This window comes from Podarcis tiliguerta, assembly GCF_965153285.1.
Source record: "Podarcis tiliguerta genome assembly, chromosome: 4".
NCBI lineage: Eukaryota > Metazoa > Chordata > Lepidosauria > Squamata > Lacertidae > Podarcis > Podarcis tiliguerta.
In genome coordinates, this window is record NC_139537.1 from 18653991 (window position 1) to 18668238 (window position 14248).

Below are 14248 nucleotides of genomic sequence, written 5' to 3' on the forward strand. Positions count from 1 at the left end.
CAAGGCTTGGATGCCAGTTAAAATGATCAAACAACCCCAAGATGAATCTGCCAAGTAGGAATTTTGCCTCCTTCATGGATCACTGTCTTGCCATGTCAAAGGGATTTGAATAATTCAGAGAAGCTATGAGCTATGCCATTCAGGGCCACCCAAGATGGACAGGTCATAGTGAAGAGTTCTGACCAAATGTGATCCACCTGGAGCAGGAACCAGCAAGCCACTCCAGTATCCCTGCCAAGAAAACTCCATGGACAAAGAGTGCCTGGCATGCTCTGGTCCATGGGGTTACAAAGAGTTGGACATGCCTAAACAAAAACAACAGGAATTTTGCATATACTTTGGGTGCAGGTATAAGGCAAGGTCCTCCAGGTATTGCTAGACTACAACTCCCATCATTCCTGACTTTTGGAAATGCTAGCTGATGGGAGTTAGAACCCAACAACATCTCGAAGGGCCACACTGGGCAAAAGGGTTATCTGTATCCAACTTGTGTAGACACGAAGTGCAACCACCATCAAATACCTGGCCGTGACTAATGGAAGGTTTGGTTGTGGGTGGTTGTTTCAGTGGTGCTGAGGTTACTAGATGAAAGGCGCAGCAATACAAACATGTGAAATGAGACAAGGTAGGGCTGGCTTTTGGTTTCAGTTATTCATCATAGGGCTGCACAACGGATCAGGGCCAAGAAGGGAGTAAGGCAGTAATAGACCAGGCATACAGAGTACCTCCCTAAGAACACTTATGGTTCCAGTCATTTGCTCCTAGACACAAGAGCTTTAAATATATTGGGTTGCATCCCATTGCATTATTCTCAGAGTAAACCCAATGAAAGAAATGGACTGATTTTTTTTCAGAGTAGACCCACTGAAATAAATGCCCACTGATTGTGGTGTTTCAACTCTATGACTTAGTCCGATGCAACTCATATTGTATATCTCAACATATAAACATTCGCCAAGGGGAAATTCTAAACGTTGACAAGGCAGATAGTAGGAATTGCTGCTTGGCAGTGGAACGCCTTTCGTGGGATGGATTATCAAGACTCCCGGCACCTTGGTCCTTGGACATATCTGCAAAAGAGACTTAAAGCATTTTAACATTTCTCCCCAATGATTGCTGGGGATTGTAGTTCTCTGAAGAGGAAGAGGACTACTGATCTTAGCACCCTCACCTAGAATTCTTTGGAGAAACCCAAAGCCAATATGGGTTTGTATTGTAGATGCACTGCCAAAGAAATGTACCAGAAAGCCTTCTTGCAATGGAGAAAACACTGTAATGTCACGGTAACATCATGGCTTTCGGATGTGTTCTATTGAGCCTTCCTCTTGTCCATCCCAAGTGCTTAGTTAACGGAGCAGAAATTATTTCTTTTCACTTTAATTAAAGCAATGTAATTGTATTTTTGTTGTTGTTTATTTAAAGAAAGACCAGTTCATTATTTTTTTTTAAAAAAGGAAAGTGATCAGAACCTTATTCCTAAATGCTTAATTTGTAAACCTCATTCATCTCAGTGGAATTTACTTCTAAGTGTGCATACGTCTGAAGTGTCAAAATATGTGTGCACGTTAGTGGGAGTGTGAAAGAGAGTGAGAGAACAAGAGAGCTCCCTGGCACCAGTAGAACCAGTAATTAAAGTCTTTAATTGTGCGGCTTCTCAAACCATATTTTACGTCTTTTCCTTTCAATGTTTAATGTTGGCCTCCGTTGATGGGGTTAAGTAACATCTGCTCAAAATGCCGGTTTTCCCCAGTTAACCAAAAAGAAAAAGAATTGTCAAGATGTATCTACTTTTGTAGCTGCTGCAAAAGTGTCAATTATGATTGAAGAAGAATTGCAGGGGGAGGGGGTGTAGATAGAACTGATATGGCTTTCACTGGACTGCCAGCGTGGAGGAGGAGTGTGCCCCCCCCCCTTTCTATTTCAGAGAGAAGTCCTTTGTTCCTGTTTTGGCTCAATACACAGTTTCTCCCCAAGTTTCCGGATGAGTTCTGCCAGGTCTTCTGTGTTCTGTGATTTTTCTTCAAGGAGCTCGTAACGGAGGCTTGAGATGTCCTGTTTAATTTCTTTCAGCTCACCTATAAGAGAGGGAGAGAGAAGATCAAGGGCTTACTAGAAGAAAAAGGAGAAGCTGGGGATGGGGAGAGGGAAAAGCATTACGAAGAGCCCTGATGAATCAGACCCAAAGGCTCATTTGGTCCGGCAAATAAAACCTTACAACCCCCTGGAGCATAGGGAACTGGCTGGCCTCAAACAGAGTTCTGCCACCATTACCTCTAGCTCCCCCTCAGCACGCCAATGGTTATATATATATATATGGCCTAGGACCCTCGTACCTACGGGACCGCCTCTCCTGGTATGCCCCACAGAGAAACTTACGGTCTTCAAATAAAAACATCTTGAAGGTCCCAGGCCACAGAGAAGTTAGGCTGGCCTCAACTAGAGCCAGGGCTTTTTCGGCCGTGGCTCCGATCTGGTGGAACACTCTGTCACAAGAGACCAGGGCCCTGCGGGACTTGACATCTTTCCGCAGGGCCTGCAAGACAGAACTGTTCCACCAGGCCTTTGGCCAGGGCACAGCCTGACTCCCTCCATCGGCAATCTTCGCAGAGCTCTGGCCCAATGGTTGCCAGTGGCTTTAATTAATTAATTTTATAATGAATGATTTTAGAGTGTTGTTTTTTGCTGTACTTTTGTACTGTTTTATTGTTGTTAGCCGCCCTGAGCCTGGCTTCGGCTGGGGAGGGCGGGATATAATTAAAATTTATTATTATTGTTGTTGTTGTTGATGTTGTTGTTGTTGTTGTTGTATTTGTTCTTGGGAGAGTTATAACCCAGAAGCCATGGCAGCTGTTATGCTGCATATCAAAACAGAAGCATTGTTAAAGGTGCCATTAAAGGTGCCATTTAAGTATGGGGTGGGCAAACCCAACAACTTTGGCTAGCCTTTTAATTCTGCTATCCGATATTCTATTCATTTTGGAAGCCTACCTTCATTGACTTCGTCACTTTCTTTGTCCACCTGAGCTTTCAGTACGTATCGCTTGATAAGACGTTTCATAATTTTCTGGGAAAGAGAAACAGAAGAGCCTTTCAGGTATTGGCTTGCGCATCCTGATCCTAGACAGCAGTAGCGGCACATGGCGTGAGGCACAGTTGTGTCTGACGTAGACCCATAATGTTGCCGTATTTTGAAAAGCAAAGAAGAGGACACATTTGCTGACTTCTGTGGGGGATCTCTAGGACGACTCTCATTTTACATACCCATGAAAAAGAGAGCATGTCCTGGAAAAAGAGGACACATGGCAGCCTTGTCGCTGGCACTGAGGCAGCTTACCCAGATGAGGGCAGAACAGGGGAGGCAGCACAGCTAGAGAATCCTCTAGGGAAGTCTCAGAAGAGGAAGACTCAGGGGAGTGATGGTGAGAGACAGGAGACAGGTCAGAGGATGAAAGGAAGAAGCAGAATGGTTGGATGCTGAACAAGCAACAGGCTTGAGTGAGAGGAAGAGGAGGGCTGTGGATAATCCTTCTCTGTTTGGCTGTCAAGTTCTTTACAGTTACTGTACTCTGTTAACATCTAGATCCTACCTGATACTTCCTTTGAGGGTTCCTTAAGCTGTTTAAGTTGAGGTCATCTGAGCTTCTTATACTTGATTCCTTACTTTGACCTAGCTGAAAAGCAGAAAGAAAAAAGTACTAAGTGAGGATTGCTTAATAAATCTCTTCTTCCCCCTTTCCCTTCTTACCACATATTTCATTAGAATACTGTACTCCTTAAGCACTGCTCCTATGCACAAGAGAGAGGATTTGGAGATGTTTTGGATAAAATAACTCTTAATGGGGGAAACTGCTGGGGAGAAAATGAAATATAAATGTTTGCTGAAGAAATGAATGTCTTCAATGAATATTTAAGGCCACATTCACACCATCTTCTTGAGACACTATAAACAATAATGGCTTGCCCCAAAGAATTCTGGGAGCTATGGTTTGTTAAAGGTGCTGAGAGTTCTTTTCCTCACAGAGCTACGAATTCCAGAGTGGTTTAAACAACCAATCCGTCTCCACAGGGAACTACAGCCCCCATAATTCTTTGGAGGAAGCCCTGAGTGGCGTCATAGTTATTTAAATGTGTGGTGTAAATGGGGCCCAACTGTGTGCTTCAACAGCAGAAATTACAGAAACCCCATTGCTCCAAGACCAACATGGAAATCCAAAGGACTGGTTAAGGGGGAAGGGAAAGGATTGCTCAACCCCTCCACCACCAATTCACTGGAAGAAAGCTTTTAAATTTTATAAGTAGCCTACAATGAAGATGGAATCATGCAGGTCATAGAGGGCTGGGGCATCCTTTCTTCCGCAGCATCCCAGAAGCACAGATCCCTTGGAGCAAAGTTACCTAGTAAAATGTTTTTTTGAGGGCTAGCAACTTTTGTGGGTTTATTTACAAGGCTGCCTTGAGATTTTTGCAATGCAGCTTTCAGAAAACCAAGTGCCTGTGGGGCCATATGCAATTCTTCTAATTGTGGAAAATCTTCTTTTTAATTACACTACTAACATGAGCAGACAGTTCTCACAAAACATTTGCTTGGACCAGTTAAGACTTGTTACAGCAATCTCTGGACCGATTCCTGGATTTCAGTTGTGTATGCAAGCCATACCAAGATAACGTTATGTTGCATTTCAGAATGTGACCACTTGGTGGCAAGCGATGCTTGGCTTCTAAAGAAGCCTTTTATTCTCTCACAGGAGCTGGAAGGATGCCGTGAAGGTTTATATCAGCAGAATTGGACGGGTAAGTAATAGCCGTTCATTTTACCCGCAGGAGTGAATCATCGGATTTGGGGAGCTGATAAACATTCTCTGTGAAGATGCAGAAACGCTCAGGCTGAGCTCTTATTAGAACATCTACACATCCTAACTGTTGACTTTAGGCTTTTTTCCTGAAAAGGTGAGGGGGGCGGGAATCAGACAGCAGAGAATAAGAGTTTTTATGGAGCTTATCTTCCTCTGCTTCTCATCCCCTGCCCTTCTCTATTACTTTGGGTTGTATGCATGAGCAGAATGACTTTCGTGAGCGCAACAGAACTTCTTCTCCATCTCTTCCTCCTGTGCAACCTGCAAATCTGCTACGAGAGTTCCCCTAAGTCTCTGGAGCACATTTGAGGCAAGTGCTGGTGGTGGTGGTAGGAGATGTTCCACTGCACTTGCATAAGTTTGCAGGCGTTTTTCTGCTCATGCAATGACTTAGGGGGATTCAACGCTAAGCCCCCTGGATGGTTAAGTCCAGTCAAATTCGACTATAGACTATGGAGTTTGACAGCGATACACTGCCCAAAGATTTTCCTGCTTATGGAATGTCCTTTTACTACACCTATTTATAGGGTAGGTGTGTGTCCCAATATTACAGAGTCCTCTTTTGGGAGAGCTGTCAGGGGGCAGTCATCTAGTTGAAGGGCTGTCCACCTCAGTTCTGTTTCAAAGATGAAGAACCATCAGAAGGCAAAGCAAGGCCCTTGAAATTGCATTCAATTTCCCTTATAGTCATTATTTCCAAAATTGCATGTATATACATAAATTAGCAAACGCAAATTTTACGCAAACTGATACCACCTTCTGTGTTTTTCGTGATGCATACATGGCCACCCTACCTAATTAGGAGTCTCTTTCCAATTGTATAAGTTGCAGGTATGAAATAGATATATGTTAACATGGGGAAAAGGATGCCCTTGTCACTTGATCTAAGATTTTCTTAGCCGAAATTGCTATCCTGCTGACGTGGACAGTAACCCTGAACCTTCAGTATTCTACATAATTTTACTTTCCACTTAGCGGCAGAAATGATGGAAAGTTGCACAGATAAACTCCTCTTCAAGTTAGTTGGGGGGAGGGATCTAGAGGTTAAATGCGTATGTCCATACAGATATGAATGCATGTTGTCAAGAGCAGATCTCCTGTCAGCCCTGCAATACTGTGGTCTAAACCACTGAGCCCCTTGGGCTTGCCGATTGGAAGGTCAGTGGTTTGAAATCCCTGTGACGGGATGAGCTCCTGTTGCTCTGCCCCAGGCTCCTGCCAACCTAGCAGTTCAAAAGCATGCCAGTGCAAGTAGATAAATAGGTACCGCAGCGGCGGGAAGGTAAATGGCGTTCCCATGCACTCTGGCACTCGTCATGGTCCTCCATGCGCCAGTAGCGGTTTAGTCATGCTGGCCACATGACCTGGAAAGCTGCCTGTGGACAAACGGTGGCTCCCTCAGCCTAAAAGGGAGTCGAGTGCCGCAACCCCATAGTCACCTTTGACTGGACTTAACCATCCAGGGGTCCTTTACCTTTACCTTACTCTTAGGTAATATGCACATTCCAATCCATAACTAGTAAAAGTAGTCAGGAGGCAGTGCTGTTCTCTGGGATGTCTGTTTGTGTGTTCAAAGCTAAGCCCACAGACATTCCTTCCTGCACATATGACCATTGGTTTAGGTTCCGCATTTCCACCACAATGGACACTGAATCAGAGGCAATTCACCCTCCAGACTTCAAAACTGTAATCAAGAGAAATGAAGGATGCTTTTCTCTCTACCAAGAACCCCCTTGGCAGCATTTGCTAACTCAAGACTACATTTAGAAACCCTGCGGCCAGCAGAGCCAGGCTGGGCTAGGCGTTTGGACACCTCCACACTCCCTCCAGCATAGCAGATCCGGAATTTGGATTGCTCTGCCCGTTTCTAAAATTGCAGCCATCAAATTAACTTTGTAGGTTAGGGAATTTCTACCAGAAACCCTTGTAAGAAAACAACCATTTTATTTAGTGGTGCAGGTCTGGCACGAATTGCCCTCCTCCAATGGAGTCATGCATTGCATAAAGTTGTTTACAATTCCAGAATGTGGCAGGTTTACTCCATTGCGAAGTTACCTTATTCATCTCAGCATCTTCCTGGAAACCTTTTCTATTGCAAAACAACAACTTAAAAACCCACTTCTTTATTCTGAGCGAGAAGTAAATCAGAGATTTGGGGCTAGGCACTAGGTTGAACGGCACAGGGAGCGTTCTGCCCTCCTCAAAATAGGAGAACCACAGTTTTGCTCTTGCAAACTTCCATTCCACATCAGCATCATCCTGGAAGGCAAAGAAAAGAGTTAAGCAGTGGTCATGTGAAATGATACGCAAAAGTTGTTTTGCTGGATGCTCAGACTCCAGCTAGACTCCTGCGCTGAACTAAACTGCAGGAAATAACAGTAACTCTACTTCATAGGAAGAGCTCGCCTGGATCAGACAACGGGCGGATTGAGGTTCTACTTGTGTTCAGCCCATTTCTGACTGTGATCAGCTGGGTGGCTGGAAGAAGCTCACTGGCAGGTCATGATTCTACGGAATTTGACTTGGACGCAGTCTAATGTAGTTGAACTTAGGTTCCATTGAAATCCGTAGGACAAATTAATACTGGCTTAGCTCAAGTCCTGTTGAAATAATGGCACTTTTAAGCAACTCGGGGTTGTAACCAGTGCTAGTCCTACTGAGAGTTTGTTTTTTGATCATGAATTTAAATTTGTTCTGAAAAATTGTACTGATTTAATAAAGCAGGGGTGGAATACCTGTGGCCCTCCAGATGCCACTGGACTATAATTCCTAGTTTTTGGAGGAGGAAAACAAGAAAAAAAATATTCTGAATCCCAGAAGCCAGAACAGCAAGAGAAATTGCTGCGCAGCGAAAGCAGTGATCCCTCTTGCTGTTCTGGCTTCTGGGATAGCTGTGCAGCCTGCATTCGCTCCATAAGACGCACACACATTTCCCCTTACTTTTTAGAAGGGAAAAAGTGAGTCTTATAGAGCAAAAAATACGGTACTTTGACCACTGCCCATGCTGGCTGGGGTTGAGGGGAGCTGGGAGCCTGACCACATCATTACTCAATGATGACTGAGTAAGCTAAAGATAGTTCAAAAGAGCATTATTACCTCAATCTCTTGGAATGAGCTGTTGATCATCGCGATAAGCATGTTCAACAGAACAATAACCATGGTGACGTTATAAACCCCATAAAGGACATAACCAATGTTCTCAATAAATTTGTGCCTATAGTTTATGACAACTGATTTCACTTCTGAGAGTCCAAATATTGCCCAGAACAAAGTCTTGAAGCTTTCTTCCACTCTGAAAGAAAGAAAAATAAATCCCAGAAACATGAACATAACAGTGGAGTAAAAGATCTGTAAAAGCTGAGTATGGGACCATCCAGGCTTGCCCTTGCCCCACTTTTTCCCCCTGGGGAAACCTGACTATTACCACTGAATCAGAGCAAACATCAATTGGGTTTTCTCCAGATTGCTGTTTGCTCTGATATATCACTTAAGACCGGGTTTTCCTGGAGAAAGAGGCAGGGCAAGGGCAAAACCACTCAGACCCAGGCCTAGAAAGTGCAAGAGAAGCGGAAAACCTCAGACGCATGCTTTCTAGGCATGGGACAAGCCCTATGTCGGCACCAACTTGCCTCCAATTCATGATCATAGACTCAAAGTTGGAAGGACTGTCGAGGGTCATCTAGTCCAACCCCTTGCAATGCAGGAATCTCAGCTAAAGCATCCATGACAGATGTCCATCCAACCTCTGCTTAAAAACCTCCAAGGAAGGAGAGTCCATAACATCCCGAGGGAGACTGTTCCACTGTCAAACAGCTCTTACTGTCAGAAAATTCTTCCTGATGCTTAGTTAGAATCTCCTTTCTTATAACTTGAATCCATTGGTATGGATCCTACCCTCCAGAGCAAGAGAAAAGAAGTTTGCTCCAACATCCATGTGACAGCCCTTGAAGATGGCTATCATATCTCCTCTCACTCTCCTCTTTTCCTGGCTAAACACACAAGCTCCATCAACAGTTCCTTGTTAGGCTTGGTTACTAGACCCTTGATCATCTTGGTTGCCCTCCTCTGCACACCTTAATGGCGCAGGAAAACCAGGCATGTCATGATAATGTTAAAAATGTCCACATTTTAAATGTTCAAACAGGGCATGATCAACCTCTGCTTTTGCACGAAAACCATCGGGGAGAACATGCAATGGAAGTAGCTGCAGTTGATAGATACTTTAGCATGCACAAGCATAATTTAAATTTTAATGGACCTTGTGACATATATGGACACCAGCAACTAAACTATGCAGCACTGACTAAAGATGTCTACATCACACTCTTGTTATGCACAAACAGACCTTGCCCTAATACATCTCGCATAGGAGGAGTGCATTATGTATTTATGCAAACTAAATAATATAAAAGGGGACCTAATCTATAATGCAAAGCAGGTGCTTCTATCTGCTGGTTGTTGTTGCTGTTCAAAGCTACCATAGCCGCTGCTTTTGGGGGTGACATCTGAACTGATCCTGGTAGTCCGTCTGGACTAGTAGAAATCAAAGGATTGCCCCAAAGGGATAACTAGCACTTTTATTGAATGCGCCAATCACCATGAATCCATTAACATGGAAGTGCCTTTAGAATTACTTTATAGTAAATGTGCTTGGCATTTAGATGCATCATTACTGCTAGCTTAGGAAAGATGGTTGGCAAATCAATATTTAGGAATTGCAGACCATAGCTAACCATGGCCATAGTTTGGATACTTAACATTACAACAGCGAATGCGCTTAAATCCGACTGATTGCCTTCCAACAAAATCATCTACACTTACTACAGCAAAAGCAGATTTCAACATTTACTTACGTAGTGAAGGCTTCATTTTGCTTTGCCCCCAGGTAGTAAGAGTAGAGATTAAACATTCCTATCATGAAGGCCACAAAAACCATGATAAATATGACCATGAACTTGAATATGTCTTTCACAGTTCTGCCAAGTGATATCTGTAGAGGTCCAAAGCTTTCATTGGCTGGCAGAATATAGGCAATTCTTGAGAAGCTTAAGACCACAGCGATTGCATACAGGCCTTCAGATATGATTTGAGGGTCGGATGGATCCCAGTCTATTCTTGCTGTAAAACAACAACAAAAGAAAACCCACAAGAAAATCTGTTTAATGTTTTGATATATGTTCCATATTTAGCTGCCCAAACGTTAAGCCAATGTCTGGAAATCTTGCTGTGCATCCCCTTGCTATCAGAAGTAAAGCGATTGTGAACAAGAGAGAGAAGCACCTTTCAGAGGGATGTCAACACACAGAGACGACAACAAAATGGCTGCTTCTTTTCAGGCAAATTTGTAATATTACCCACATGCCGTTTCTGTGGCTATTAATGTATGAACGGCAGACCCTAGTTAGGTCTGGGCAATATCAGCTTTTCAACATTGCAATGTATCACCAGTCGAACATCGTGATATAGTGATACATCGTGATGTTGCAAAGTGGAGGGAGGAACACGCTGCATTGGGCCTGGTCCCGTGAGGCACCGGGGTGAAATCGCCTCAGCTCCCTCAGTGGGAGTGGCAGTGGTTTCACTCTGGCCAGGGTGAACGCCAGTTTGTTCCTCCATGCGCCGGGTGCTGGAGGGAGTCCCTCTGCTGTCAGTGCCTGGTGCACTGAGGGAAAAACAAGACTCGGGAGAAGGTGCCATCACGCTCTGGCCTTCAAACCTGTCCTGGGCAGTGTATCACCAAGGCCCACTCCTAGTAATGGTTTTGCATACAGCTGTACTTTCCCCTCTGGTTTTTGACATTTCAGTGTCTGGTTCTTCTTCTTCTTTGTTAAAAAAATGCTGTTTCATTTAATTTTATGACTATGCAGTTACCTGGCTTTACATTAAGAGTAATAAAAAAAAGGAGAGAGATGAAATAAACAGATGAACAATTCTGTTCACAGTTATCCTTTTATTAATCTTTCTTTCTTCATTTTGAAATACAGGTAACTTGGCAAAATAAGAATAAATAAATAGAAAGGGAGTGGAAAGGGGGTGGTCATCTAGGAAACAAGACTTTGGGGATCCCACTCATAATTGGGGGATCCCACTCATTGGGTTCCCAATGCATTTTGACTATATGCAAATTTGGCTTATGTGCTAACCCTAGAACGTAACCCCTGTGTAAGTTGAGAGTCACCTCCATTACAAAATAACAACAACAACAAACATACAAACTGCATTGTGAAAGATAGAATCATAGAACTGTAGAATAGGGAGGGACCCCGAGAGTCATCTAGTCCAGCCCCCTGCAATGCAGGAATCTCAACTGAAGCATCCATGACAGGTGGCCATCCAACCTCTGCTTAAGAACCTCCGATGAAACTAAAAACCTAACAGCTCTCAAACTCAACCACTGCAACTGCAGTGGGTTCAGAATTATGTTGTTTAGGAAGTGAAGAGCAGATCCTCCACTGTTATAAATTGCCATTGCTCCCTAGAAACTGGTGGTGCAGCCTGCAATCCTATACAGTGGTGCCCCGCAAGACGAATGCCTCGCAAGACGGAAAACCCGCTAGACGAAAGGGTTTTCCGTTTTGGAGGTGCTTCACAGGATGAATTTCCTATGGGCTTGCTTCTTGCGATTCCTGGGGTTTTTTTCCGCTCCCCACCCCCTTTTTCTAAGGCACTAAGCTGCTAATAGCCTTTTAGCAGCTAATCCGCTAATCTCTTAAGCCTTTAATAGCCGCTAATAGCCGCTAAACCGCTAATAGCGCTAATCCACTAATGGGCTTGCTTCGCAAGACAAAAAAACCGCTAGACAGAGACTCACGGAACGGATTCTTTTCGTCTTGCGAGGCACCACTGTACACGCTTATCTGAGAGAAAGTCCTGCTGAACTCTGTGAGGCTTACTTCTGAGTAGACATGCAGAGGACTGCGCTGGCTATTGCTTTTCTGTCCAGCACACATCACTTTATCTCACTGTGACAACTCCTGATTGTTCATAACCTCTCAATTTTACGTGAAGAAACTAGTTATACAGTAAGGGGGGGTGTATAAACTGCAGCTAAAAATGAAGATTCCCATTTCTCCGTTTGAATTACAACCTGCTCTATAAGCCCAGAGCAACTTACAGCACTCTTTCTATATATTAATAGTTATGTTCCCAAAGGGGTTCACAATATAAGGAAATCAAATGGTTTAAGGTTAAAAAATAAGCTAAATATTTTTAAAAATAATTTTTAATAAAAATATTAATAATGATGAACATAAAAAACTGATGTGTTTATGTATATCTATATAACATTACAACTACATCAGTCCATAATGCCATCCAAAGGATAGCGTCATTCCCATCGGGGCATTTTCTTCAAGCAGAAGAAAATTATTTTTATAGGATATTTTAGGAAAGAAAATGAATATGAAACCTGCTGCTGCCTTGCCAGACAGGAGTTGTAAGGTCACTGAAAGTCACTGAAAATCTCCACCACTTGCATGGGTTGTGAAAAGAAGAGGACATGTAGCTCAGTAGTAATGAATTCCCCAGGCAGATTATATGCAGACAAGAACTCATGGTGAAAAGCCTATAAGGCTCAACCATGTGAGAGGTCCCTCAGGAGAAAAAAAGACTATTGTATTATAAGCTCCAGATGAAAACATTTTATCCCACAATGACCTTACATGTGAAAAGGATCATGGGGTCTTAGTAGACCACAAACTTAACATGAGTCAACAGTGTGATGTAGTAGCAAAAAGAGGTGATGCTATTCTTGGCTGCATCAACAGAAGTCCAGGGAAGTAATCAAGGGAAGTAATAGTACCACTCTACAGTGGTACCTCAGGTTAAGTACTTAATTCGTTCCGGAGGTCTGTACTTAACCTGAAACTGTTCTTAACCTAAAGCACCACTTTAGCTAATGGGGCCTCCTGCTGCTGCTGCGCCACTGGAGCACAATTTCTGTTCTCATCCTGAAGCAAAGTTCTTAACCGGAAGCACTATTTCTGGGTTAGCAGAGTCTGTAACCTGAAGCGTATGTAACCTGAAGCATATGTATGTAACCTGAGGTACCACTGTATTCTGCCCTGGTCAGATAACACCTAGAGTTCTGTGTTCAGTTCTGGGTGCCATGGTTTCAGAAGGATATTGACGAGTTGGAACGAGGGTGACCAAGATGATCAAGGGTCTGGAACCCAAGCCTTATGAGGAATGGTTGAGGGGGTTGTGTATGTTTTGCCTGGATAAGAGGGAACATGGGAGGAGATATGGCAGCCATCTTCAAATATCTCAAGGCCTGTCACATGGAAGATGGAGCAAGCCAGTTTTCTCCTGATCGGGAGGGTAGAACCCAAACTGGAACAGTTCTCCTTTGCTCAGCCAACACAAATCTCAATGGTTCATAAACTCACCCAAAGTGTAGTATTTTATATTGGGAGGCAATGTCACCATTTTCAAGTCCTTCACATCCGCATCGACAATGCTCTGGGCTCTGGAAGCATGCCAAAATGCCATGAACCTCGCAATGAACGAAGCTGCAAAAATAGCTAGCATCCCGAAATCCAGCATATTCCACAACTCAAACAGGTATTCCTTGGGACCTTGGGACCAAATCTCTTTACACTCGGACCATATCATACCTAGAGGAGGAAAGAAGAGAGCACACACAGCATTAGCTTTCCACAAAATGTCATAGAAAAACGTCAAATATATCTGTTTGAGTTCTGTGTCTTGAGAGGTAGAGATACCTGCTTTGAAAAATGAAAGCCAAGTTCAGGCTTCCGGGGGTGGCGCGCCTGAGCAATGGCGGATTTCCTCCGCCTCGGAGGAGACTGCTCTCCGAAAAGAAGGGTCTGACCGCCACGGCGAGGCGGAGACCTGCAAAAAACCACAGTCGGAGGAAGACCGTGGGCTTGGGATTCGGCACGTGCCTTTAACGTCTCCCCTACTCGTGGGGAGACCCAGTTTTGGGGCTCCGGAGTGACGTGGGGTGAGTGGCACGGCACATCGAATCAATCGCTGTTTTCGGGGAGTGAAGCCGCACAGCTGTTGCCAGGAAGCGTCAGCCTTTCCTGTGGACATTCAGATCCAAATTGACTTTGTAAGTAACGTAATTGGATTACAAATTTATTGGAATTCAGCATTTGAACGGAAGGTTTAAACAGGAAGCCCACCTTCCGCTTTGTAGAAAGACTAAAGCAAAATTGTTACAAGCTGGAGCCTTTGAAAAGCGCTTTGTAAAGCAAAGTAAAAGCCTTTGTCATTTAAGTACTTTGAACCCCCCCCCCCCTCGGAAGCAGGGGAAGAGGGGGAGATTTCTTTGATGGATTTCAGACCTGCAGGACAGTAAAAATTGACTTAGTTAACTACTGTCTCGAGCCCGGGACCAGGCTGCCAAAAAGGAAAAAAGCTTTATAATT

The 14248-nt window shown here is 43.9% G+C and overlaps 1 protein-coding gene across 2 annotated transcripts in view; it reads right to left on the bottom strand.

The window, feature by feature from the left end:
- Positions 1-636: 636 nt before the first annotated feature.
- The window catches only part of TRPC6 (transient receptor potential cation channel subfamily C member 6), a 71606-nt gene continuing 57994 nt past the window's right edge, over positions 637-14248 (bottom strand). For both annotated transcript variants that reach the window (XM_083436282.1, XM_083436283.1), the window contains 7 exons: positions 13241-13468; positions 9707-9971; positions 7950-8145; positions 6909-7112; positions 3588-3671; positions 2989-3064; positions 637-2075 (listed from right to left, as the gene is read on the bottom strand). In XM_083436282.1, coding sequence (XP_083292408.1) covers positions 1921-2075; positions 2989-3064; positions 3588-3671; positions 6909-7112; positions 7950-8145; positions 9707-9971; positions 13241-13468 — 1208 coding nt within the window. In that variant the 3' untranslated portion in view covers positions 637-1920. The remainder of the gene's footprint in view (positions 2076-2988; positions 3065-3587; positions 3672-6908; positions 7113-7949; positions 8146-9706; positions 9972-13240; positions 13469-14248) is intronic.